This window comes from Equus quagga, chromosome 9 (genome assembly GCF_021613505.1).
Source record: "Equus quagga isolate Etosha38 chromosome 9, UCLA_HA_Equagga_1.0, whole genome shotgun sequence".
Lineage (NCBI taxonomy): Eukaryota > Metazoa > Chordata > Mammalia > Perissodactyla > Equidae > Equus > Equus quagga.
In genome coordinates this window covers 74,289,033-74,316,423 of record NC_060275.1, presented here as the reverse complement: position 1 = coordinate 74,316,423, position 27,391 = coordinate 74,289,033, and the positions used below count along the sequence as shown (strand labels likewise).

The 27,391-nt window shown below is 35.8% G+C and overlaps 1 protein-coding gene across 3 annotated transcripts in view; it reads left to right on the top strand.

Moving 5' to 3' along the window:
- The window catches only part of IPO11 (importin 11), a 225,219-nt gene that overhangs the window by 130,951 nt on the left and 66,877 nt on the right, over positions 1–27,391 (top strand). For all 3 annotated transcript variants that reach the window (XM_046671978.1, XM_046671979.1, XM_046671980.1), the window contains exon 27: positions 15,222–15,343. In XM_046671978.1, the coding sequence (XP_046527934.1) occupies positions 15,222–15,343 (122 nt within the window). The remainder of the gene's footprint in view (positions 1–15,221; positions 15,344–27,391) is intronic.

Sequence of the window (27,391 nt, the reverse complement as noted above, 5' to 3'; positions counted from 1 at the left end):
TAAGTCCAACTGTTTTAGCTTTTCATTTAATTCCACTGTTTCCTTGTTGATTTTCTGTCTGGATGATCTGTCCAATGATGTGAGCGGGGTCTTGAGGTCTCCTACTATTATTGTGTTATTTTTAATATTTTCTTTGAGGTTTGTTAATAGTTGCTTTATGAACTTTGGTGCTCCTGTATTGGGTGCATAGATATTTATAAGCGTTGTTTCTTCTTGATGGAATGTCCCTTTAATTATTATATATTGCCCCTCTTTGTCTCTCTTTACCTGCCTTATTTTAAAGTCTACTTTGTCTGATATAAGTATTGCGACACCTGGTTTCTTTTGTTTGCTATTAGCTTGGAGTATCGTCTTCCACCCCTTCACTCTGAGCCAGTATTTGTCATTGGAGCTGAGCTGTGTTTCCTGGAGGCAACAAATTGTTGGATCTTGTTCTTTAATCTGTCTTGCCACTCTGTGTCTTTTTATTGGAGAGTTCAATCCATTTACATTGAAGGTGATTATTGATGTATGAGGGCTTAATGCTGTCATTCTGTCGCTCGTTTTCTGGTTTTCCTGCATTTCCTTTGTTTCTTGTCGTGTGTGTTTGGTCTACTCATTGACTTATGCAGTTTTTTATACTGTGTTTCTTAGCTTTTTCCTCATTTATTTTTTTGTGTCTCTGTTCTGCTTTTTAGTTTAGTGGCTGCCCTGAAGTTTGTATTCAGGATTTCGTGCATAACATAGTCCATTTTCTGATGGCCTCTTATTTCCTTAGTCTAAACTGATGCAGTCCCTTTCCTCCTCCCCTCCTAAGTTATTATTCTCATATCTTATTCCAACTTGTGTCGTGAGTTTGTGGTTAAAGTGACAAGATTGTCTTTGTTTTTTGTGTTTTCCTTCCCTTTAGCCTAATGCTGTAGTTGAATATTTGCTGTCCTATTTGGATTCTATCTGTTTGTCTCCTTACTCTGTATTTTGTGACCCCTCTGTCCCCTTTTTTCTTTTTTCAGATATGAGGGCCTTCTTGAGGATTTCTTGTAGGTGGTGGTCTCATGGCTAACAAGTCCCTTAGTTTTTGTTTGTCTGAGAAAGCTTTAATTTCTCCCTCGTATCTGAAGGATATCTTTGCTAGATAGCGTATTCTTGGCTGAAGATTTTTATCTTTTAAAGTTTTGAATATGTCATTCTATTCTCTCCTGGCCTGTAAGGTTTCTGCAGAGAAATCTGCTGAATGTCTGTTAGGGGTTCCTTTGTAGGTTATTTTCTTCTGCTTTGCTGCCCTGAGTGTTCTTTCTTTGTCATTCACTTTTGCCAGTTTTACTGCTGTATGCCTTGCAGTAGGTCTTTTTACATTGACAAATCTACATCTGAAAGCTTCCTCCACACACATTTCCCTTTCATTCCCTAGATTTGGGAAATTCTGTGCTATTATTTCTTTGAGCATTCTTTCTGCTCCATCCTCCTTCCCTTCACCTTCTTTAATACGTATAATTCTTATGTTGCATTTCCTCATTGAGTTGTATATGTCTCAGAACTTTCTTCATTTATTTTTAGTCTCAGTTCTCTCTCCTCCTCTGTCTGGAGCACTTCAAGATGTCTATCTTCAATTATGCTGATTTGCTCCTCTATGGTGTCTACTCGAGCATTCAGGGAATCTGTATTTTGTTTTATCTCTTCCATTCTGTCTTTTCTCTAGTATTTCTGATTGATTCTTCTTTATAGTTTCGATCTCTTTTGTGAAGTAGCTCTTGAACTTGTTGAATTGTGTATATTCTCTTTTACGTATATTCTCCTTTACCTCACTGAGTTTTTTGATGATAGCTATTTTGAATTCATCATCATTTAGTTTACTTATTTCTGCTTCCTCAGGACTGAATTCTGGTTATTTATTGTTTTCCCTCTGTTCTGGAGATTTGATGAATTGCCTGATGGTGGAAGAACGGGGTTTTCCCATTGTGATATTATTCAGTTGCAGTTACAGCCTAATGCCACTGGATGGGGGTTGAGAGCTATATATTCTGAGCCTTCCGCCTTCAGGCAGGATGGTTTGGTGCAGTGTGGGTCAGAGGAGGGGTGCTTTCTCCTGCGTGCAGTCCCTGGTTTCCTTATCAGCTCTCACTATCTGGTCTCCTGGGGTCTTGGCTTGATGAGGTCACCCTGCACAAAAGCTTTTACTCTGTTAGAGTGCTTCCCCCTAGGCTGCAAGGGCCCAAGGGAGTCCTGGGTGATCTTGTGGATGCGCGACCCTTGCACCGCTCCTTCCCTCACAGAGCCTTTGAGGCTGTGATCTCAGTCTTTAGGGGAAGGAGCAAATTCTCTTATCCCGTTCCAGCTCCTCTGAGGGGGACTCCAGCCTCTCCACCCTCTGTCGTGTGGCTGCCGTGAGTCTCCACGGATTCCTGTGCTATTAGGGTATTTTCTGTTGGAATATGGTTGCTCCTTTTTGTTGTATGTTGGAGGGGAGAGTGTCCCGGGCAAGCTCACTCTGCCATGATGCTGACGTCACTCATGATGTATGATCTTTTTAATGTATTATTGTATTCGATATGCTAGTATTTTGTTGAGGATATTTACATAAATGTTCATCAGTGATAGTGGCCTGTAATGTTTTTGTGTTGTCCTTGTCTGGTTTTCTTATCAGGATGATGCTGGCTTCGTAGAATGAGTTATGAAGCTTCCCCTCCTCTTCCATTTTCTGGAATAGTTTGATAAGGATAGGTGTTAAGTCTCCTTTGATTGGTTGGTAGAATGCACCAGAGAAGCTGTCTGGTCCTGGACTTTTATTTTTTGGGAGGTTTTTGATTGCTGTTTTGATCTCCTTACTGGTGATTTGTCTATTCAAATTCTCCATTTCTTCTTGATTTAGTTTTGAAAGGTTGTATACTTCTAAGAATTTTCCCTTTCTTCTAGATTAACCAGTTTGTTGGCATATAGCTTTTCATAGCATTCTCTTATAATCTTTTGTATTTCTGAGGTCTCCATTGTAATTTCTCCTCTTTTGTTTCATTTCTGATTTTATTTCTTTGAGCCTTCTCTTTTTCTTGGTGAGTCTAGTTAAAGGTGTGTCAATTTTGTTCTTTTCAAAGAGCCAGCTCTTAGTTACGTTGATTTTTTTCTATTTTTTTTAGCCTCTATTTTATTTACTCCTACTCTGATTTTTATTATTTCCTCCCTTCTGCTGATTTTGGGCTTGCTTTATTCTTCTTTTTCTGCTTCCTTTAGGTATACCACTTGTCTGGAAAACTATTTCTCCTTCCATTCTGAATGATAACTTTGCTGGGTAGAGTATTTTTGGCTGTAGGATTTTTTCTTTCATATTTTAATTATAGTGCGTCTTGGTCTGGACCTTTTTGGTTCATCTTGTTTGGTACTCTCTGTGCTTCCTGTAGCTCATTGTCTGTTTCCTTCATTAGGTTAGGATAGTTTTCAGCGATTATTTCTTTGAATGGATTCTCTTCCCCATTGTTTCTTTCTTCTCCTTCTGGGACAGGTACAATATGGATGTTAGTGCATTTGATGTTGTCTTAGACGTCCCTTAGACTGTCCTCATTCTTTTTAACTCTTTTTTTGTTGTTTCTGTTCAACTTGGGTGATTTAGTCTTTCACCCACCTCACTGATCCATTTTTCTGTATCATCTACCCTGCTATTGATTCGCCTGGTAAGTTTTTCATTTCCATTATTTTATTCTTCAGTTCTGATTGGTTCTTTTTTATATTTTCCAGTCCTTTGTTGAAATCCTCACTGTAGTTTTCTATGTTCCTCCCAAGATCAGTGAGCATCCTTATGACTTAGCTTGTACTCTTTATCATGTATCTTGTTTATCTCTGTTTTGTTTAGTTCTTTTTCTGGTTATTTGTCATTTGCTTATTTGGAACATATGCCTTTGTCTCCTCATGTTGCATGTATCTGTGTATTTCTATCTATGTTTTAGGTAGGTCAGCTCCATTTCCTGGTCTTGGAGAGGTGGCCTTCTGTAAGAGATGCCTTATGAGGCCAAGCAGTGTGCTTCCCTCTCATCACCAGTTCCAAATGTTCCAGGGCTGTCCCCTCTATGGGTTACTTGTGTTCTTCTCTTGTGTCAGGGTTGTTCTTACTGCAGGTGCACAGGAAGGCTAGTCTCTGCCCCTGGGTGCCTGAGTGTAAGGTTCAGCTGTGTGTGGCCGCTGTGGTCCCTTCAGTCACTTTATTGGATGAAGGGAGCCCCAGCACAGTTGCATGCAAGGTCTAATAGGACATTCCTGCTGTGGTTTTTCTGTTAAGTCGTTAGGCCTCCAATGTGGCTGGTTGCAAGGGTCAGGGCTTGCAATTGCTGCAGGCCTCTGACCTGCAAGGCAGTTGTCAGCTCTCTCAGTAGTTCAGCTGGGTGGGGGCAGCCCTAGGTGTGGCAGTACTCTGTTGTTTCAGGCGTTGAAAGGTGTGGCAGATCCCCTGTATGGCTGTCTGAGAAGCACAAGTCTGCTGCAGCTGACAAGTCTCACCTCCACATGCTTACACACCTTGTCTACACAGTCCTGCCCTTTGCGCCCGCCCTCTCAACTGAAGTGGACCCACTCCATCCACTCAGAGGCCCCACACAATCTGCCAACACAGGCCAACCCCTCACATACATCCTGCCACACAAAGGTGGACTTGCTCATCCTGTTGCAGAGGTCCCAAACACCCTGCCTGTGCAGGGTCACACGTTGCCTGAGGTCTTACTGTTGTTGGGTAGGGCCAGTCCATTAGGTGAGCCGAAATTCACGACTTTGAAGATATTTTATGATATTGATCTCATGTAGCTAGATGAAAGAATAATGAAATAATAAACTTAGAGTTTAAGAAGAATATTTTGATAAGAAGCATTTACATGAAAACCTCATTGAATTTTGTATTTGCCATTGTCACTGTAGGGAGAAGGTATATAGTTTCAGTCAAAAGTAAAAAAGTCCACATTTTAATTGGTTTCAAGTCACTGAATTAATTATATGCAATTAAAGGATGTAAATCAAGTAATCACAAAACTTTTCTTGATAAGTTTCATGTTTATGATCACACAATAAGCAGCAGAGAGATTTAAATAATGTATCTGAAAATCAGGAATTGAATCATGAAATTGGAAGAATATTAGGGCTACTGTGAGCAACCTTTAAAGCTAGAGTTATGTAAGTAGCTTGGAAGTTGTATCAAGCCTTAAATATGCACTTTAATATAAATTGTGAAATTGGAATAGTTCAGTATTTGAAAAGTAAAGAGTTTTTGGTTTTTTATTTTTTTACTAAATAGAATCATATTTTCTTTTGAGACTAATCCATGTTGTTGCATATAGCAATGGATCGTTCCTTTATATTGCTGAGTAGTATTTCATTGTATGAGTATACCACGGTTTATTTTTATTTATCCATTTACTTGTTAATAGGCATTTTAGTCGTTTCCAATTTTTGGCTATAATGAATAAAGCTGCTGTTAACATTCATGTACAAATCTTTGTATGGGCATATGTTTTGGTTTCTTTTCAGTAGATACCTGGTAGTGAAACTGTCGGGTCATATGTTTAGTATGTGTTTAAAAAGCTACCAAACTGTTTTTAAAGTGGTTGTGGGATTTACAGTCCCACCATCAATGTGTGTCAGTTTTAGTTGCTCCTTAATCCTCACTAACGCTTGGTATTGTCAGTCTTTTTCGTTTTAGCTATTCTAATAGATTTCTAATCGAAATTTCATTGTGGTTTTACATTTTTCTGATTACTAAAGATATTACATATCTTTTTATGTGCTTACTAATGATTTGTGTATTTTCTGTGAAGTGTTTAAAATCTTTTGCCAATTTTTAAAGATTGTTATGTCTTCTTATTGAGTTGTAAGATTTCCTTATGTATTCTAGACTCAAGACTTTGTCAGGTACATGCATTGTGGGTGGGTTTTTTTCTAGTCTCCAGCTTGCCTTTTCATTTTCTTATGAGTGTATTTCTAAGACCAGACCCTTTATCAATTTACTAATTTATCAATTTGATAATTTATCACTTTTAAAATTTTATGGTTGGTGCTTTTTATGTCTGATCTAAGAGATCTTTGCCTACCCCAAGGTCATGAAGAATTTCTCCTAAATTTTCTTCTTAAAATTTTTATATATTGTTGTAGCTTTTATGGTCATTCAGTATGAGTTAATTTTTTGTGTATGATGTGAGAGAAGATTCAGTGGTTATAGTCACAGTGATTCATTGTGAGTTAATTTTTTGTGTATGATGGGAGAGAAGATTCAATGGTTATTATATATGTTACATACATATATATAACATACATATATAAATACATATATATGCACATATAAATATATGTTTCCATGTTATACGTTATTCTAGCATGATTTATCTAAAAGATTTATCCTTTTCCCATTGAATTTCCTTTGTACTTTTGTCGGAAATCAGTTGACCGTTTAAGTGTGTATCAGTTTTATGACTCTATTCTGTTTCATTCATCTAAATGTTTACTTTTATCCTGTCACACTTTCTTGGTTAATGTAGCTTTATAATAGGTGTTAAAATCAGATAGTGTATAGCCTCCAACTTTAATCTTGTTTAAAGCGGGTTTAGCTATTCTAGGCCCATCACATTTCTATATAAGTTTTTAGAATTGGCCTGCCAATTTCTAACAACAACGAAAAATAGTCCTCTTGGGATGTTGAATGGGATTGTGTTGACCCTGTAGATAAATTTAGGGAGAATTGATATCTTAACAATACTCAGTCTTCTAATCCGTGAACATGGATATACATTTACTGAGTTTTTTTTAGTGTTCTCAGCAGTGTTTTGTAGGGTTTTTTTGTATATGTCTTCATGTAGTTTGGTAAATTTATCGTGTTTCTAGTTTTTAACACTATTGTAAATGGTATTTTGAGAGTTTGAGTTTTCAGTTGTTCACTGGTGATGAAGTGAAATAAAATTGATTTCTATATATTTACCAAGTATCTTGTGACTTTAGTAAACCTATCAGTAGTTTTACTGTAGATTCCTTAGTAGTTTGTAATATATAATCATGTTATTTGGAAGTTGGGACAGTTTTACTTATTCCTTTCCAATCTGTATGCTTTTGGTCTTTTTGCCTTGTTGTATTGGTTAGGACTCCCAGTATTGTGATGAGTGGAAGTGTTGACATATCAAATCTGTTAGAATTCTACTTAATCCGTTGGAAAGTATTTCAGGTAGATTTGACCAAAAAACTGATTGCATATGTAAAATGAAAGACATAAAATTATGAAAAAAGTGGAAGACATTACAGAAATTAAGAAATGTGACATACCATTCAACCGAAGTATTAATTACATGAGAAATTGTGTGTGTATGTGGACTCCCTTTTGATGACAGATGAAAAATATATTGAATTTTTAGGTTCATTGACTTATTGTATCCTGAACTTGGCCAAATGGTGGTCATAAAGCTTGGTTTATTCAAAGTGAAATAAAATTAAACCAAATAATTAAATATAACTTTTAGACAAGCAATTAACATGGCTTTTGGATAAATTTTGTAGACCTTAGAGATGTTATCCTAAACAGTATTTAGAAGGGCAAGAAAAGCTTTGAATGTAATTTCAGTTTTTTAACAGAAGATGAGAGGTGATTCATGACTACAAACATTAAGAGAAATTACTGAGAGTACAGGTTGCATAGTGACTATAAATGTAGGGAGAAAATTGTTGAATATATTTGATTTTTTTTTTAAATGTAAAATTTTGACTCAAACTGGAATATTATTCAGCTGGTGTCAGCAGCAGCAAATAAATGATCATACTTACAATTTTTAAATGTCAGCGAATGATTTAGAAATGATTAGTGTGTGTGTGAAATAAATCAATATTTTTATTTTCAAAACATTGGGTTCTTTTGCAAAGAAATGATCTGGTGATGCCCCCAACATTATTTGTGAACATAGTGACACATCTCTAAGATTTGAGTACAGGAAAGAGTAGTCTTCACTACCTATCAACCCATCATGTTTCTGCATCTCAGTTTTCATGTATTGCAAGAAAACTAGCAATATTTGCTTCATTACATTAGTACATTTGAGGGAGGAATGAAAAGAAAAAGTAAAACTGTGACCTCAGTAGTCACAGTAACTTCCTTCTTTGGTTTTAGTTGACACACTCATTCACAAACTCCTTGAAATTCTTCCCTTCTCTAGGTTCCAGGACACTGTAGGTTAATTTCCCTTTGATTTCCTTCTCAGGTCTCATTTGATGGTTTCTCTTTTTCACTGTCTAGTAGACAATGAGCATAATCACCAGCTTCTGCTCTTCTCCAGCCACAGTTGCTTCTTTGAGAGAGGCCTTCTCTGACCTCTCCTTTACGATTTAATCCAATAGCTTCATCTTAAGGTCTTCTGTCATCTTTGAGCACTCAAATTCTGTGACATTTTCTTCTTATGAGTGTGCATGGTACTTACTGTCTGTATTTCTCTCTCATTTATTCAACTTTCTTTAAATTCAACTTTCAATAAAAGTTCCCTCAACTTTTATTGCATACAGCTCTTCAACCCCATCCTTCTTTCCTATGGCATTAACTTATTGAAGAGCCTGGACCAGTTATCCCAGCGAGTTTTGTCTGAGTTCTGTCCTGGTGTTATTTAACCTTTTCCTTCATCCCCTGTATCTCTGTAAACCAGCACATTAAATCCATCCTCTCCTCTTCTTCTCCGGTGCTACTGCCACAGCCCAAGTCCTCATCATCTTGTCACTGGAGTGCTACCATAACCTCCAATCTTGTTGGAGTTCCCTCCAGTCCCTTATGCACAAGTCAGCTGAGTGGTCTTTCAGATTAAACTGCAGAATTGCTTACTTGCCTGTCTTCCCCTGCATTCAACTGTGAGCTCCAAGGTCACAAAGCTTGGAGCTGGTGGAGCTGGGGAGATGCACTGTTTTTCTCTTTTCATGGTTTCATGTATCTTCAGGGGATAAGTACTCCAGTTGGTAGTGCAAGTTCTGGAGGCTCGAAAGTCCAAGATCAGGATGCCAGCATGATTGTGTTCTGGTGAATGCCCTTTTCCAGGTTTCAGACTGCTTTCTACTCACTGTGTCCTCACGTGGTGGAAAGGCAGAAATTATTAAAATGTTTTGTACTAACATTTATATAGCTTGATAAGCAGTGCTAATAGTATCTATTTGTCTAAAAAATAAAGACTTTAAAAATTTTTTATTTATATTTACTTTTTGATTCTTATTTTAAATTATCTTACCTCAAGTAATTCTTTGTAGCAGCATGAACTGAGTTGTCACCTAGCATAGTATGTATTTGCATACATAGATGTCTGAAAATGTAGCTTTAGTTGTTCTTAGACTTTAAAGGAAGTTTGCCTCTGCACTGTCCTCTGCGCAAACATCATCCTTATACCAAAAATAATATACTTTACCTACCCAGGACTGAGTAACTAATGGATGGTTTTTTAGATGCTCTGTGTTTAAAAGTCATCATGTGGAAAATTTTCTGAAATGCTGTTTGCTTGTTATCGCAAATAATCATCATTCAAAAAATATATGAGAAGAATAGGCCACCTCCATTGGACTAAATATCATAATATAGAGAAATAATGACCTGCGGCTGGTACTGCTCCAAGCCCGTTGGCACTATGAAGGATTCAGAAGAGAACCGTATTATTGATTCAGACTTATTTCTGATACTGTATTTAGAGCACAGCTTTTCATGCGACTCTTTCTTATGTTTTCTTTTTTCACTTTTCATTGTGAAGAGGAAATGTTTTTCACACAGGTTTTGACAAAAAGTCAAGCTGTCGTGCTTGAGTCTAGAGACTAGGGAAATGAAGGTGAATGATATGTTATCTAGTTCGAATGGCTACTTTTGACTGTGAGCATAGTTCTGAAGTACCTCAAAAATATGTTCAGGAATTAAATAGGGCTAGGCAAGTGAGTTCCAGTAAATTCAGATAGCTTTGAAGCAAGCAAGGATTTTGGAGAAGGGTTTGTCTCTTCTAAACACTTGAAAACAGTTGTGAGATAGTAGAGGAAGCCAAGTTAATTAAGAGTGATTTTATAGCTTTAGGAAAGGAGCTTGGATTCATTGCAGAAGTCACCGTTAGAACAGTTCCTCTAAGCTTTTACTGTTTGAAGTCTTTCAGAGTCATTTGTTTGTATTGAATGATGAAAACTTTTTAGACTGATCACCTAAATTAAAGTTTAGAGCCTTGGAGTATTGAAGAATGATATTTTTGCTGTAGGGAAATTTACTGGAAAATGACAGAATTTGCAGGCCCTTTTTTTCTACGGTCTTCCCTTTTCTTCTGAGGGATAGCCTCTCTCGGTATAAACAAGCGCTATTGAACTCAGGATGGGGAACAGTGCTTTGGGGATGAGGGCGTTTCACCATTCAGGATCCAGATTTTCATTTAAATCATCTGATTTTAATTTGTATCTTACCTTGCCTTTCCCTGTTCTTCATGTCTTGAGTTGGAGGTTCTCTGATTTCGTTTTTCCAGATAGTGTATCTTTGGACTCCTTCAGGAGTGGAGAACGGCATCTAGAAGGTTCTAAATATTCCTTATACAGATTTTCAGCCAGTTTTCCTGGTTTGAACTCTGTGCCTCGCCTCTGTCTTCTTTGTGGCCTGATGATGGCAGGATTCTGATGACCGAATCTGCTTGCATTAGATTGTTATTCCCCGGCAGGCAGTTTGGTTTCATGCTTTTCTGTTCTGCCAAGTCACTTAACATTCTTTCATCCACCTGCCGTCTTCCAAAAACTTGTTGCCATCTTTACCCATTGGAGTGTCACCTCTTTATAATAAGACCCTCTGGGGATGTTTCTTTGCTTTCTATATTTCTTTACTCTCATTTTAGTGGGATTTCAGAGGGAGCCAGCAAATGCATATGTTCAATACTAAAATTGTTTTCGCAGTGTCGGTATGCTTCTAGGGTAGATGACTTGATTATGAAGATGCAATAAAGTTTGCAGCTGAGTACTGTGAGTAAAACTGTCTGTCTGTCTCTACAAAACTGACGGAACTCAAGAATTCCTTAAGTATTGCCTTGTTTTCTAGAAACATTGTCATCTTACTCTTTCTGGCAATATCCTTTAATTTAGACTTCATCAATCTGGGGTAGTGGTGTTGAGACATTTTATAACTTACTCTAAATCCTGCGTTGCTTCATCCTAAGAACATACTCTCCTGAAGACCTGCCACTTAGATCATAAGATTTTTCTCTTAATCAGTTGTAGGTGCTTGACTTGAAACAGCACACATCTTTCAAATTCTAGAGAGATTTGAGGGTATTTTTTTGTTTCTGCATGATGATTCAACTGGTTCATGAAATTTTATGTAAAAATGACATTTTATTTCTTGAATAGCAGTTGGTATGAAGGTTATCCTAAGGAGATAACATTTGGAGAGAAAAAGAAAAGATCAGCATTTACCTAAACATTTTGTTCTGTTTCAACAGGGGATATAATGCTATAAAATTATTTTATTCTTATAAAAGACATGTTTTAGCGTACATTCTTTAAAGTTATAAAAGTGATGAAATAAACCAGTATGAAATAAAGTTTTTTCTTTCCACGTAAAGTTCGTTCTTTCCACAGTAGTTATTTATTTAATTGGGATCTTCGGCATCATTAGTTTTTATCTGCACTTGCCAGGACAGAATTTGGCAGACATTATTAAAGCTGAGAAATTTTGGGGCTGGCCTCATGGCCAAGTGGTTAAGTTCATGCACTCTGCTTCTACGGCCTGGGGTTTGTTGGTTTGGATCCTGGGCACAGACCTACACACCGCTCATCAAGCCATGCTGTGTGACATCCCACATAGAAGAACCAGAATGATCTACAACTAGGATATACAACTGTGTACTGGGTCTTTGGGGCAAAAGGAAAAGAAAAGAGGAAGATTAGCAATTAGATGTTAGCTCAGGGCCAATCTTCCTCACCAAAAAGCATACCATAAAAAAAAAAAAAAGAAATCTCATCATCTTTTTATTATACTGCTTAAGAAATAGTTTGATTTTAGAAATTCTCTGAAAATACTGCAGAATTGTTTTATTGCTTCATGATTTACTATAAATGATCATCAGTATCTGTTAGAGTTGTCCTCTTTGTTTTTATGACCTTAATGTCTGTCTACCTCAGAGCAACCAAATTGAGTTTTCTCATCTATTTGTATGATTTTGTCACTTCCTTGTTTCAAACTTCTTCAGTGTCTTTACATTTAGGATTCAATTTAAATTCAATTAAATTTACGATTAAACTCTCTAATGTGGGTTTGCCTACCATAATCTGATTCTTTACTCCTTTAGCCTCATCTCTTACTCTCCTTTTAGAACTCCATGATCTGGCTATTCACTGCTAGAACATTTTTCAGTTTCTTGAAAACAGCTTTCTCCCTCTTGCTTCAGAGTCCTTGTATACAGGCTATTTCCTCTACCTGGAACACTCCCTCACAGTCTCTCTCATTTCTTTTTGTTGTTGAGGAAGACTCACCCTGAGCTAACATCTGTTGCCAATCTTCCTCTTTAAGGCTTGGGGAATATTACCCCTGAACTAAGATCTGTGCCAGTCTTCCTCTACTTTATATTTGGGTCACCACCATAGCGTGGCTGTTGAGTGGTGTAGGTCCGTGCCTGGGATCCGAACCTGTAAACCCAGGCCGCCGAAGGGGAGCACACTGAGCTTAACCACTGCACCACAGGGCCAGGTCCCCTCACATTTCTTTAATTGATTCCTAATGTCTTTTAATTCTACCTTAAAAAATAATCTCCTCTGGGAAACTTTGCCCCAACCACTGATGCTTTGGTTCGACCTTTCTTAGGAGTTTGTGTAATAATGAGAACTATGCATTTATCATCAGGGCTGGGACTCAGAGGAGGCAAGTGAGGTGATGAGGGTGAGTGCCTATGGGCCAGATCCAGCCTGCTGCTTGTTTTTGTAAAGTCTATGAGTTAAGAATGTTTTTTATATTTTTAATGGTTGAAAAAATCAAAATAATAGTAATATTTTGTGACACGTGAAAGTTATATGAAGTTTCATATTAGAATACATCCATGCCCATTTGTTTACATATTGTTTATGACTGATTTTGGGAGTTGAGTAGTTGCAACTGAGATCATATGGCCCACAAAGCGTTAAATATTGACTGTCTGGCCCTTTACGGAAAAAATGTTAATATCTCAATTTCTAATTGCTTGTTTAATTAAAGTCCCCACAAACTCACTTTGTTATATGCTGTTGTTAAATATTTTTATAATAAAGGAAATAAATATGTTATAAATAAAATTAGACTATAGAGCTATCAGTTTTTGTTGACTGCATCTTTATTTCAACCAAATCTATTACTATAGCTTCAGTTGTATATATTACATTTTAATAACTTGATATTTGCTTTTATAATGGTTATGATTTGTTATTTAAATCTTGGTTACTAGATATTAATTGCAGTAAATCTATAGAACATCTGTACAGTTTGTTTCCATATTAAATATGGATTGAAGATGCCGTAGTATAAATCAGAAGTTACCAAACTGTCTTGGTTCATGGTGTCTTTAATGTGTTAGTAATATTTTCACAGTGCTTCTAAGCCAAAAGAAGTATAAATATCTAACAGTTCCTTTTACTCAGTAGTTAGGTCCAAACAACTTAATGTGTAGTTGTCCTAATAACTTAGTAGCTTTGAAAAATAATACACAAAAATCTAAAGAAAGAATAATTTTATTCTTAAATAACCACAGTTACTGACTAATAGAATATGTATACTTAATTGAGCACTAACCAAATTCTCAAGCCTAGGAATCAGGTTGGACACCTCCACTTTCATTTTCTGTTCTACCTTAATTTTGGGGTAGTACTTTGTAAAGATAGGAAGTCATTGAAAGGAGCGTAATGAAACTGAGAACTATCTTGAGCTAGTAGTTCTTGAAGTACCTGATAAACGTCTCTGTGTTTCTCAATAATTTTAAATATTCTGTGAGTTCACTGTGGCATCTTAGGACACAGCACACAATTTGGGAAACTCAAGTATAAATAATTGTCTTGAACTAAGAAGTGTTTCTTGGACTTTATTATTTTAAAAAAATGTGTTGAACCGTTTCTTGGAAAAGATGTGGGAAATTAAGGTTGATTTTATGTTATCAAAATCCATGAGGTAGCGATTTTGATATTAAATGCATTTTTTAGAATGTACTAGAAGTGGAGAAGTGTTTGAAAGCATATCCTGCCATCCACTTTCAATCTACATGATCAGTACACTTGGTTATGTCTTACTTGATAGATGATAACTTGAGCAGTTCGAGTTCTTAAAAAAAATAGAACTAGTAGTGTGTGTGTGTGTGTGTAGAGAGAGAGAGAGAGAGTGTGTGTATATACACACACATATATACACAGAAAGAGAGAGATTTTAAGTACTTGGCTCACATGATTGTAGGGACTGGCAAGTTCTAATTTTATAGGGCAGGCTGAAAACTCAGGAATTCTGTGTTACGGTTTTGAAGCAGGATTTCTTCTTTTCTGGGAAACCTTAGTTTTTGCTCCTAAGGCTTTCACGTGATTGAGTGAAGCCCAACCCACATTATCTAGGGTAATCTCCTTTACTTAAAGTCAACTCATCGTAAATGTTAATCATGTCTACGAAATACTTTCACAGCAGCATCTAGACCAGTAGTTGATCAAACAACTGTACACCTTAGCCTAGCTGAGTTGACAGGTAAAATTAACCATTACACTAAGCAATCCCATGTTATGTTATTTTTAATGTAACATATAAATGTCCTGGGAAATGATTCATTTGTTTTCCTTTGAAATTCTGCAGGTTGAGGTTGCAATCTATCATTTCCTCTGAAAGTAGCAACAAATCAGTCCAGCAAATTATACTCTAAGCATTGAACTCTAATCATCCAACTGAATAAACTATAACCTAAGTACAAGTTGACAGTTTTGAAAAATGCGTGTACTTTTAGTGTACTGGGAAGAATGTGTTGGATTGGTGATTTATTAAATGAAATTATTAAAATCACTCATTGGCTACATACTGGTTTTGATCAAGTCTACTTAGCTCTTGGAATTAATTGGCTGTCAAGATTATTTACTTACTTTCTGGTTTTACGCAAATTATTCTTTTCCAGCTTAAGGCCTACCCCAAATTGTGGTCTTCCAGTTCTGTGGTTTGCTGGAATTGAACTTTAACCATGCCTTATGAGTTTTTAGCCTGTAACACTACTTATCCATAAGTAAATAGTATTTCAAATATTTTGAGATGCCTCCTCGTCTTTTTTCAGATGGACCAGCTTTTGGGAAATATGATTGAAATGTGGGTTGATCGCATGGACAACATTACCCAGCCTGAAAGGAGAAAACTTTCAGCTTTGGCTTTGCTTTCTCTTCTACCATCTGATAATAGGTGAGTAAATGTTTTCTTAAAGTTTGTTTCTTTAAAGCATCAAAATATGAGCTCTGTTTTTGGTCATGGTGTTGCTGTGTTTTGCTGGGTAGTGTTGTTTTATGTATATGTATGCTAACGTTAGTAGGTGATGATATGGCTCGAGTGTTAGTCTAGATCTAAAAAGATATGAATGGGAATGGTGGGCAGTGCAGTTGAACTTGGTCATATTATTTTACAAATTTATTTTATTCTTCTCTGAATTTTAATTTTTTTATAATAACCAGATTTTATTAGACTTATTTTAGGTCCTCTTTTTATGTAGATATATTAAATATATAATATTTCAGTGTCAGCAGCGCTTCATAAAGTATATTCTCCTCCTGGTAATTCAAAAGTATGTTACATAATTTTGTTCTTTATTTTGGATTATCTCTAAAGAAACTTGCAAGTATTTTTTTTTCCCCTTACTTAGATAAAATCATTATACTTTACAAACTTTGTTAAAATTCTCATTTCCATAAAGCAAATACAAAATGCTTTGATTTGGACATTTAAAGAAGAATATGTATTTTCTTTGTTTTTATCCCTGTCTTTGTGGAGTTTGGCATTATGTGCTTTATTATTATTTTTTTTGTATTTTCAATTTTAAAGCCATAAAAACAGGCCTTAAGACTTGATGGTGTGTGAGAATAATAATAATAATAATAATAATATATTAGATCTTTATGACTTAGGGAAGTTTTAAAAACAAGCACATACAACTTAGTAATAAATTAATGAAATAAATCCAGTTAGCTTTAGAAATCCTTTTTAAAATTTGTATATAGTTTATTTCTAGTATGATAATTTTAATTTAGAACATAGGTAATTGTTTTATCCTAACACCAAAACAATAGATAATGATTATGGAGCACTTGCTGTATGCCTTATAGTTTGCTCAGTGCGTTACATTTATATCTCATTTAATTTTTAAAACAGTCCTGAGGCGTAGGCATGATTATCCTCTTTTTATAGAGAAAAGAAATAACTTAAAAATGTTAAGTAACTTACCTAGGGTCTGGCATATGTCATGTCACAGGGCACGTTTTGACCTTGGGCATTTTGATGTCGAGGCTTGCTCCTTTAACTACCAGGTGATGCTGCCTCCCAGGTGGACGTGCACAAGACCAATGTATTTCCTCACTGTGAAATTGAATGACGTCTTATTTATTTTTGGAAACCAAATTTAAGCTACCTACATTTTAACTTATTGCTATTTCCCTTTCTCTTAGTGAAAAAATAGTGACTTGAGAATTATTCAGGCCTTTAAAGATAGAAATGTTAAAGGACCTGGTCTTTGACAGTAGTCAATACTCTAAACGTTTGTTGAATAAATGAATGAGTGGAAAAATATTAAGGTTAATAAAGCATATTAGAGTTTTCTCTAACATAAACTACTGAGAGAAAACTAAAAATGACACAGGTTAAGAAGTGTAGAAATATATCTAATTGTGTCTAAAGGATATTTGCTTTACATTTTTTATAAGTGTATGGTTCAAAAATATTTGTTATACATAAGTTGTGGAAATAGTTGGCTTCTATTAGGAAAGTATAAGGCTTGTATAAGGCTAAGGAATGCTTAGACTGGGGCTCATGTCAACCTATATATAAATTGAGGGGCCGACTTGAAATCTTAAACATTAAAATTTCAAATTTAAAAGTTGTGAGGAGATAGCTTTGTGATAAGAAGATCAGCTCTTATTTTTGTTTTTAAAATGAAGTATTGAAAAATCTATTGGGCAGTGGTGAATTCATACATTTTCAGAGTACTCAGAAAGTTTTGAATGATGTGGTAATAGAATTTTAAAGAATAATGATTTAACTTTATAGTGTCCTTAATGTATTAGTGACTAAAGAAATATCTATTTATACAGAAAATGTAACAATCTGAAAAACACTCAACTTAATTGCTCTAGAAGTTTGCCACATAGTGGACAAAACTTAGGAAGATTTATATTTACATGCTCTAAAGGAGGGTGATGGCGACATTTAGATCAGCAGCTTTATCATCTCCTGTTATAACTTTTCTTAGACCTACCTGGTTGTTGGAGTTTGGGGAAATTTTTCCCCCTTCTGTATCCCCAGTGATATTTCCTGGTTAATTTCCCATGTGTTGGTAATTTCCTGTTCCTGTGAATCTTTTCAACTTTGCAGTATAGCATTTCCCTTTCCTGAAATAAGCGGGACTAGAGAATAATGTTGATAACAATTTTTTGAATCAGGCTCAATTAGGAAATGTTATTTTCTTCTCCTTTTATTATAATGTATTTTCAAATGCAGAAATAAACTGCTTTAAAGCAGGGTTCCTCAACCACAGTACTAGTGACATTTTGGGCCAGATGACTCTTTGTAATAGGGACTGTCCTGTGCCTTGTAGAATGCTTAGCAGCATCCTGGCCTCTGCCTCCTGGACACCAGTAGAACCTCCCACCCCTTGTTGAGAATCACTGCTGTAAAGAATGACGATTGGAAAAGCTATTCAACTCTCTTTTACCCTGATCCACTACTTCTGGTTCAAAAATTTGGTAAAGACTATAGACTTTAGAACCACACTCAAATCCCAGTAGCCCTAGTCCGCTTGCTAATGACTATAGCCAAGTTACTTAACTTTCATGGGCCTAAGTTTCCCTCTTTTTAAAATGAGGGTACTGTAATAGCATTATCCAAATGAGAGTATTGTAAAGATTAAATGAGTTTGCATGGATATCGGAGGTCAAACTCTGCATAGATGACGTTAGCTTTTCTTATTTCATCCTTTTCTTCCTCCCTGCCTCTCATGTCCATGCATCCATTTACTACAGTACGAAGTTCTAAAAGCTTAAGTCTCTGTGTACCTGCATTCATTTTAAATTCAGTACATTTTTAGGTGTATTGAGTATCTGTATACCTGTTCATTAATTCTTTAAGAAAATGTGTTAACCATATATGTCCTAAGGAATGTCACCTTCTGCTTGATGATCTTTTGTAGTATTCTGCATTATCACAACTTAAGGATACAGGATTTTGTTTATGTGTACTCTATACATTCTTGTTACATCTTCTTGGTTACCTTCTGAACATAGTGCAATCTTTTTTTTTTTTTAAATTGTGCAGTGCAACCGTCTTCTTTCCTTTTTGTTTTACTATTTCTTTAGCTGGAATAATTCCAAGTTTAAATTTTCTCCCTGAGGGTCTATATTATTTATACAAAGTGGGAGTAATATTTTCTTCAGCTAATTTTTGTATGAAAATAACTTTATTAGCATATACTTCTTTTAATATTTTTCAGAGTTTTCCTCTGAAGGCATAGATTAAACAAAAACTATTACTTGTAGATGAGAATGAGAATAATGACTTTTCTTTGACTTCTGTTCTTTAAAATAGCAATTTGTCCTTCATCTTCAAAGACACATTTTTATAATGTAATTCTAAGAATTTTAGATGTGAGTAAATGTTCTTTGACACCATGCGTTTTAAGAACTTTGAATTTCACTTCTGTTTTTTTTAAATTTAAGGAAGTCGCCAATGGAGAATATGTAAGCATAAGGTAACTGCGTACTTCAAAGAGATTGGCACAGCAGCTGGGTTTTTAGGTATGATGGCTTGCTTGCCAGGAGAAGTTGCCTTATAGTAAAGTCCTCTGGGTACCAGATTTACTAAGCCTGCTTGGATTGAACACTTATTACCTCTCTGTAATTCTCATTTATCTCAAGAATAGTGTATATAATACCAGCATTTGGAAATTTTTTATTATTTAAGAATTTTCTAAGTCATTTTGTAACTTAAAATGTTAGACTAGTAGAATCAAGAAAACAGATCCCAAAGAGTTGTATTTTGGTATAGTTTAAATATAATTAAATAAGGCAGTTTACAGTTTTTACAATGAGAACATGTTGTTTTATTTGAATTATGCTTGGTTTAAACCGACTGTTCCTAAATGAGTTTAACATGATAGAATTTTATTGTCATCCTTTAAAATAGGATTGTCTTTTACTCCTAGGTCATATATTCTTATTTAGCATTTTACAGTATTTTCTTTTATCTCTAAATCCTTAACCTCAGATTTTAGTAGCTTTTCTACAGTACGAATTAGTTCTCAATTTTTTTGTCTTTCACAGGAAAAATGCCTTAGAAGTATCTTTTTCGTGTGTGTGTGATAACAGCTTTATTGAGATATAATTCACAAATCATACAATTCACTGATTTAAAGTGTACACATTCAGTTGTTTTCAGCGTCTCCACAGAGTTCAATTGTGCAGCCATCACCACAATCAATTTTAGAACATTTCATCGCACGAAAAGAAACCATGTGCTCTTCAGCAGTCCTCATTCTCTCATCTCCCCTAGCCCTAGACAATGACTAATCTACTTTCTGGATCTATGGATTTGCCTGTTCTGGACATTTCCTGTAAATGGAATCAGACAGTATGTGGTCTTTTGTGACTGGCTTCTTTAAATTTGTATGTTTTTAAGGTTCATCCATATTGTGGCATTTATCAGTATTTTATTTCTTCTTATTGCTGAATGATATTCTGTTGTATGGATATAGCACATTTTGTTTATCCATTCATCAGATAATGGACATTTGAGCTATTTCTACTTTTTTTGGCTATTATCAATAATATTCCTATTATTTATGTGCAAGTTTTTGTTTAGATATGTTTTTTCATTTCCCTTGGGTATTGCTGGGTCATATAGTGGCTCTATGTTTAACATTTTGAGGAACTGCCAAGCAGTTTTTCAAAGTAGCTATACCATTTTACATTCCCACAAGCAGCATGTGAGGGTTCTAACTTCTCCATGTCTTTACCAACACTTGTTACTATCTCTTTTTGATTATAGCCATGCTGGTGTGTGTGGAGCGGTATCTCATTGTAGTAGAAACATTTTTTAAATGGTTGTGCTGTACCATTGCTCACCTTTGGGGAACTTACTTGACACAAAAGCTTTTGACTATTAGTTGATTGATTACTGTGTGCTGATTTGGGGGGCCCGAAAAATTATCAGTAAATACATACCTTAGTGTTTTAAGAATCTTACTTGTTCTATTACTTTTTAACTGAGTCTGGGCAAGTTATTTAACTCCTTTACATCCGTTTCTTCAACTTTAACTTTAAAATGAGGTTAATCATAGTATCTCTTTTGTAGGATTGTTGTGAAGGTTAAGTGAGCTAATTCATGCTAAGAACTCAGTGAATGTTAGTTTCTTTTATATAATGTTAGTTTCTTTTATGTAATTCACCTTAACAACTTAATAGATATTACTTGCTTTTATTACTGCTACAGTAGCTGCTACAATTGATATTACTAGATAGCGTTTCATACTTTATGGAAAAAAATATGCTTTATGTTTAAAAAAATTGAGGTATTCTACCAAAGGAAGCCTGTTCTTGAGTCAGTACCCAGCGTTATTTATTAAATATCAGACTAGTTCTGCTGCATCTCAATGTCATTTTCATACCTATGCTGAAATAGTCTGTATATGTACTGACAAATAGAATTACTTTCCTGGGATTTAGCAGTTATAAAGGTAGTAAGTGATTTGTTGTTCTGTGGGAATTGAATTGAATTTTTGACACGTTACCAATCTTTCTAGTATTCCAGCTGAATTTGTCAGTTAAGTCAATTTGTGCATAGACACAAACTGAATTGCTTTTCTCCAGTGGTTGTTTTGTTCAAAGTTTTCATTTAACAGTATTATTTATAAGGAATATTGCATATTGATATTTGGAAAAGCCAAAAGAATTCTATAGTACTACATTTCAAAAAGCGAGCTTTGCAAATTATGGATCCCAGACATTTTAGGTCCAAGTATCTCAGTGTTCCTCTGCTCCATTTGCATGGATAGAAAGGAAGAGAAAGCAAGAGACATTTGATGGCAGAGACAGAAAAGGAAATTTCACACCTTGATATTCAGAAAGAATCCACAAATTAGGCCATTGGTATTACAGAGAATGACTGCTTTTCCAACTGTGTGGACCTTTGTCTGGATTCTTTTACTCTCTACTTATCAGAGTGATTTTAATGTAAATGTAGTTGTTTTCCAGTTGCTTTGGATTGTCAACTAAGAACTGTAGGGGAAAAAATTGGAGAGCAGGAAATCACAGTAATCACTTAGTGTCTTTGGGGAATTTTTTCCCTTAATAAACGTATTTCTTTTTACCCTTATGATGATTGTAATCAGCTTAGTGGGGTTTTTTTTTAATTAGAAATAACTTGTCTAAATTTTTCTGTGGATAAAATATAGTGTAATGATATAGACTTTTAAGAGAATTATAGAAATACTTTACCTACTACTCATGGCATTTTTCCCCCTGATATATTGATATATTTCCTTGACCAGGCCTTGGGAGCTGTCAGTAGTGATTTTTATGCAGATAATTCCAGTGGTTGTATAGGTGTTGAGAGAAAGCAGAGGCATTCATGTTAGTATTACCACAGTTATGTCAGCTTTTTTTATACGTGACTGGTGAATTTGGTTTGAATGATATGTTACTGTGTTAAAAATATATATTGAAATAGAATATATATTGTGCATAAAAAGCTGTGTTAAGTAAGTATTGTGTGGATACAGAGCCTATGAGGCACAGACGTTGCCCTTGGGAAATTCATAGTTCTTATTTGGGGAATGTACAGAAGAGTAGTAAACTTGAAGGGATGGTAAATGATACCACAGTATTTGAAAAGTACAAAGTGAGTGTTACATACACATGCCAGTAGAGCTTGAAGGGTAAAGATTGGGTACTTTCTGGCAGCAGAAGCTTTGCACTTGACATTTGACCTGTGTCCTGTAGGGGCTTGATCTTGGTGCAAATGTCCTGGGAAGAGTGTGAAGTGTTAGGGCATGCTAGTCTATAGAAATAGAATGAGTAAAGGTGCAATAACAGCAATGAGGAAAGCATGTTTAGGGGAATAAATATGATTGGGATCAAGAATTGTTGCTAAGGAAAACTGGGAAATAATAAAAAGTTCTGTGGATGCAAGATGAGAGGTAATGGTAGTATTTGAAGATAAACGTGGTGTCTGTGTTCTTCGGGTATACAGTAAAGTGAAGGAGACAGAAGGTAAAGAGTTACAGAACTACAGAATAAAAATGGTAACAGGTGACACAGATGCTCTGCAGCTGTCTAATGGGGAAGATTAATACAGTTCAGGAGATCCAGAAAGACTTTGCTGAGGAAATAATTGCTGAGATCTCAAGAGTAGAAATTAACTGTGGTGAAGATCTTGAGAGAAGGGAGTATTCCAAGAAGATAAAACAACTTGGGCAAAGGCTCTGTAGCTAGAGGGGTCAGGGCACCTTCAGGAAACTCAAAGAAGGCTAGTGTGGCAGCCAGTAGAGCACGGGGGAGTGAGAACAATGAACCTGCAGAGATTGGCGAGAATAGAGCATAGATCCTAGGAAGGGAGGGCCTTCAAGGAAGGGTCAGTTTTATCCTCTGAGAGATGAATTATGCAATTACTAGTTTCTATCTAACAATACTGTTGCAGATAATTTACTCATCGTCTTGTGGGGACATTTTTTTCATCCATTTTGCTGCTCCTCAACTTGTTGCATATTGAATATGCTAGGATTCAGGTCTTGAATTTTTGCTCTAGTGTTTACTTGTTTGTTTGCTGCTAGCATTTGTTCTTTGCTTATTCATTCATTTGTTTAATAAACATCACTAAATATGAATGCCTCAATAGTAGGTCCTGAATGCTTTAAAATAGGTTTTATTATTATTCAGATATAGTGAGGCCAACAGATCAGAGGACAATTGCCATTGAAAGATAGTTTGTTACTCACAGTTCCCAAGAGGAGGGATCTTGCCACACCACACACAACACAAGGGGAAACACCAGGGTTGGTCAGGAGGCAGAAGGAGTGAGGGGAAAATGTGGCCAAGAGCCTTGATTGTGGTTTCCAAGGGAAAGAATGGGAAAGTCAGGGTAAGCAGGTTTAGGATTCACTAGTTTGCATAATTTCAGCAGGCTTTAGGGTGTAGGGGCTGTCACAAGTTATCTAGTACCTGGCCCTAAAGTGATTAGGGCAGGGGGATAGTGGCCCAGAATGTAAGAGCCTGATAAAGGAGGTCATTGGGTTGTGGAGTTAGGATCAGTTGTTTTGCGTATGAAATGTGTGGTAGAAGGCAGTCATTTACTCTCTCTAGGAATTGGCTAGCCCTGAGAGGGGCAGACTTTCCAGGGTCAGCAGGGTCCCCTCTGTCAAATCATCAGCATATGGGAAATGAAAAGCCATAATTAGTACACTGAGTATTAACCATCTCTTTTTCTCAGCACCGTGCTTAACATATAGTAGGTACACAGTACATTTATTCAATGAGTGAAGAATTGAATGAATTTAATAAATACCTCTACTGTAATAGAGTGTGCTATTTTTTCTCCACCTAAATAACATTTTTATGAACTTTTAAAGAATGTTTATGCCTGAAAAATCAAGCTGATTCATCTCTCAATTTGTCAATCCTGATAGGAGGTCACTGTTTAAAGTGCTGTTTGAAGGAAATAGATCATTCTTCAGTTTTGCCATGTTTGCACACCATAAAAACATGTTCACATTTAGCAACCCTGAAGACAGGAGTTTTTGTATGTACTCTGATTTGTAGTATTGCTGCAAGTTAGGAGTTCTTTGAATAGAGCTACTTTAGGCATATTTTTAATCTGTTTAGTAAACTCATTTTGTATATAAATTTTTGTATACCTGCTTGTTAATACTCTTTCCTCCCCAAAATGTAATGAATTTAGATATATTACTTTGAAAAGGATTTAAATTTGTTATTCATTTAAGCAGTAAAGATATTTTTATAAATTTAGAGAGGAGGTGGTATGAGGTTGTGGGATCTGGAATTAAATTTTTGTTCAAACACCTGGAAAGTCACTTAATTTCTCTGAATATCAGTTTACTATGAAGAATAATGAACAATTTATAGTGTTCTACTAAGCTTCAATTAAAAAATATAAAAAAGATATGCAAATAGAGTTGAATTAAAGAAATTCCCAAGGCATTTAATAATACACATTCAGTAAGTGCTGAAAATCCTTTTATTATTTCCATTATAATAATGGTTAATTTTGAAATGAAAAGTCATTAGTAGACACATTTGTTTACACTTATTATCTGCCATAATTAAAAAAAAAGAAACCTCAAGACTGATTGTTTCTAAAGTGATTAATCAAAGTCTCAATTATGAATTACATATTCTAATGGAGTAGATTAGAGCAATGGATAATTTCAGACAACAGATTCCCAGACATTGTATAGGTCCAATTTTATAAATGGGTTTCTCTTAGTAGTTTGAGCTGGTATTGGAGGTCGTTACCTACTAAAGTTGCACTGTCCCTGTTGTCACTGAAAAGCTGTGCTGTGTATGTGTGTCAGACTCTTATGTCCCCTCTAGAGTCCAGACAGGAGAAGCCAGTCTGAGAGGACTGATGGAAAACATCTTTTTCCTCTGCTTCATGTGTGCAGTTGTTAGACAAGATGGTCAAGCTTTGACCTAGCTATTTCACTGTGCCCTGCAGTGTACTCAGTACTGAATCAGAGTGGCAGAAGCACCCTTAGTGATTGCCCTACCCCTTAGCAGAATGATCGGTCCCTCCCTCTTTCCATCATATACTAACTGAATGTCTGTGGAATGCTGGACAGTGACAGTATTGTGGGGAACAAAATGGATGCAGTCCCTGCCCTCCTGGAACTTGCAGTCTAGTCTTCTTGTTTTGTGGTGATTGCTCTTGTTGTTGCTGTTTTTTTCCCCTCAAGATTTAGCTTGAACTGATTTCCAACCTTGTTTTTATTATCTGATTATATAGTAATTTGTGAAAAGGGGCAGGTGAGGTGTCAAGGGGAAAGTTTAGAAATTTTGTTTTGCCAATTTGACCATAAAATGAGCAGTCCTCATAGGGTGTATTGAATGATGACTTTTCCCTTCTCTCATTGTTATGTAAGGAAAATAGAAACTCATATAAGAGTATTTTGAAGTTTCAGGACCTCAGCTGTTAAGGTTCTGCTCCCCATCTTCCTTTTGAATGTATGGTTTACAGATGGGATAGATACCCTTGGATATTAAAAGAATAATCTTTGGATTGTAAATATTTTCCTTTGTATGTAGTCTAATGCAATTTGTAGTAGTTATTGGTCCTGATAATTTTAGTTCACTGGGGAGAAGATTCTCTGTGATGCAGATTTTAATGTTTTGGTTTTTGACTACTCTGTGTGTATGTATCTTGTGGTTCTTGTGAATTTAGAGGCTGGTTTTCTTCCCAGCCATAAGTGGAATAAGATACCTACTTTTGAACTGGCTAATATTTATGAGCTGAATTTTGTTAGATTTAATCTAGCAGAAGCTGGAGGGTGTAGACAGAAGTTTAGGAAGAGGAATGGTTGATACCATAATTTCTTGTGAAATTGTGAAAAAAGATACATTATTCCTGGGCTTTGTGGTTTTTTTAATTGAAAGGTTATGATTATTTGTTAATTTTTTTTAAAGCTGAATATCAATTTGTTGTTTTGGCAGACCTTTGCAAACCCAGTGTCTCCTCCCTGCCCCAAAGTTCTGCACTTTTTGAAGTATTTTGAAGTGTTTCTATCCTCTCACCTTAGGATTTGAATGCAAATAGTCCATTTGGGTTTTCATTTTCAATACAAATTCCCTTTACCCTTGAAACACATAGCAGAACTAAAATGCTCCCACCTTCCTCTCCTGATATCAAGCCTGTGACACAAGAAACATTCAGCAATATTTTTAAATTTTCTATTATGTGCTAGAGGACCATGCTATGCACTGAGAAGGCATCACACTTCACCTTTAGGACAGATTATTGTTCCTTGCTTCCTGGCATCTTAGAACCATTGCTATTTGTGCCCTGTATCTCATATGCTAGCTACTTAGAAAAGTTCCTGACTGCTTTTGAATTTGGGACTACACTCTCAATGCCTTCCTCACATCAAGGACCAGTGCCCTGTCTACAGATTAGATAAAGGCTCTGACAAAGTGTTTTCATTATGTGGCAGTCATCTTACAGACACTGGGTACCCTTAACTAATCATCAACCATTGTATGGCGTTAAGCTTCTTTTAAACATATCACTCAAGAAAGCAAAACTGCGATCAAATAAGATTATTTTGAAGTTTCAGGACCTCAAACTGTTTTAGGAGGAAACTAAGAGAAGTTTCTGAATGAGAATGAGGTATTGGGTCTAGGCCCTCAAGGTAGCTGAAGCCATATAGAAAAAGAATTGTTACAGAGGAGCTAGCTCCAGCAAGGGATAAAAGTGTAAAAATAGAAAAAGTACTCAGAGGAGTAAAGTCATGAATCCTGGGTACTTTCTGATTTTCCTATGTGGATAACATACCTTTGTAGCTTGAGGAGCATCTTACTTTTTGGAATTCTTTTCCTTTAGCTTCTGAGTTCACACTATCCAGGAGTCTCAGAGAGAAAAAGAGTGTGATGGAGAGGAAAGCTAAATTTGGCTTCAGATGCATGCTCTACCTACTATTTTTGTGACATTGGACCAACTTTCCCACTCTGAGCCTCAGTTTCCTCATGTTTTAAATGTGAGACAATGATACCAACTAGCACCTACGAGTTACTGTGAGGATAATTTGAAGAATGTATATATGATGCCTATTAAAGTGTTAAATACCTGTGATCACGCAATAAGTGATAGAGTTTTTCTCTTTCAATCATTACTACTACTAGCTATCAATTAATGCTACCACTAGTATTAATTTACCACTATCAATCATTTTGACTGAGTGGTAAAGGTACCAACTAGGCTTTCCTGAGGCTTTCCCTCATTTCCTCTGAGGCTTCCCCCCACTCAGTCTGTCCAGTGCCAACATTTGTGGAAGGATACTGCCTGCCTGCAGCTGTTTCATGAACATACCTTGTGCATGCGTGTGAGCACTCACTCAGTGTTCATTATTCTTGCCATTATTGTTGTTACCTCCATTTCACTTTTCAGAAAATTATAGTTATTTTAACCCAGGAAGAAGCTTTCATTGACTACTCTTTACAAAGTGGTTGCATAGAGTTGACCCTCAGT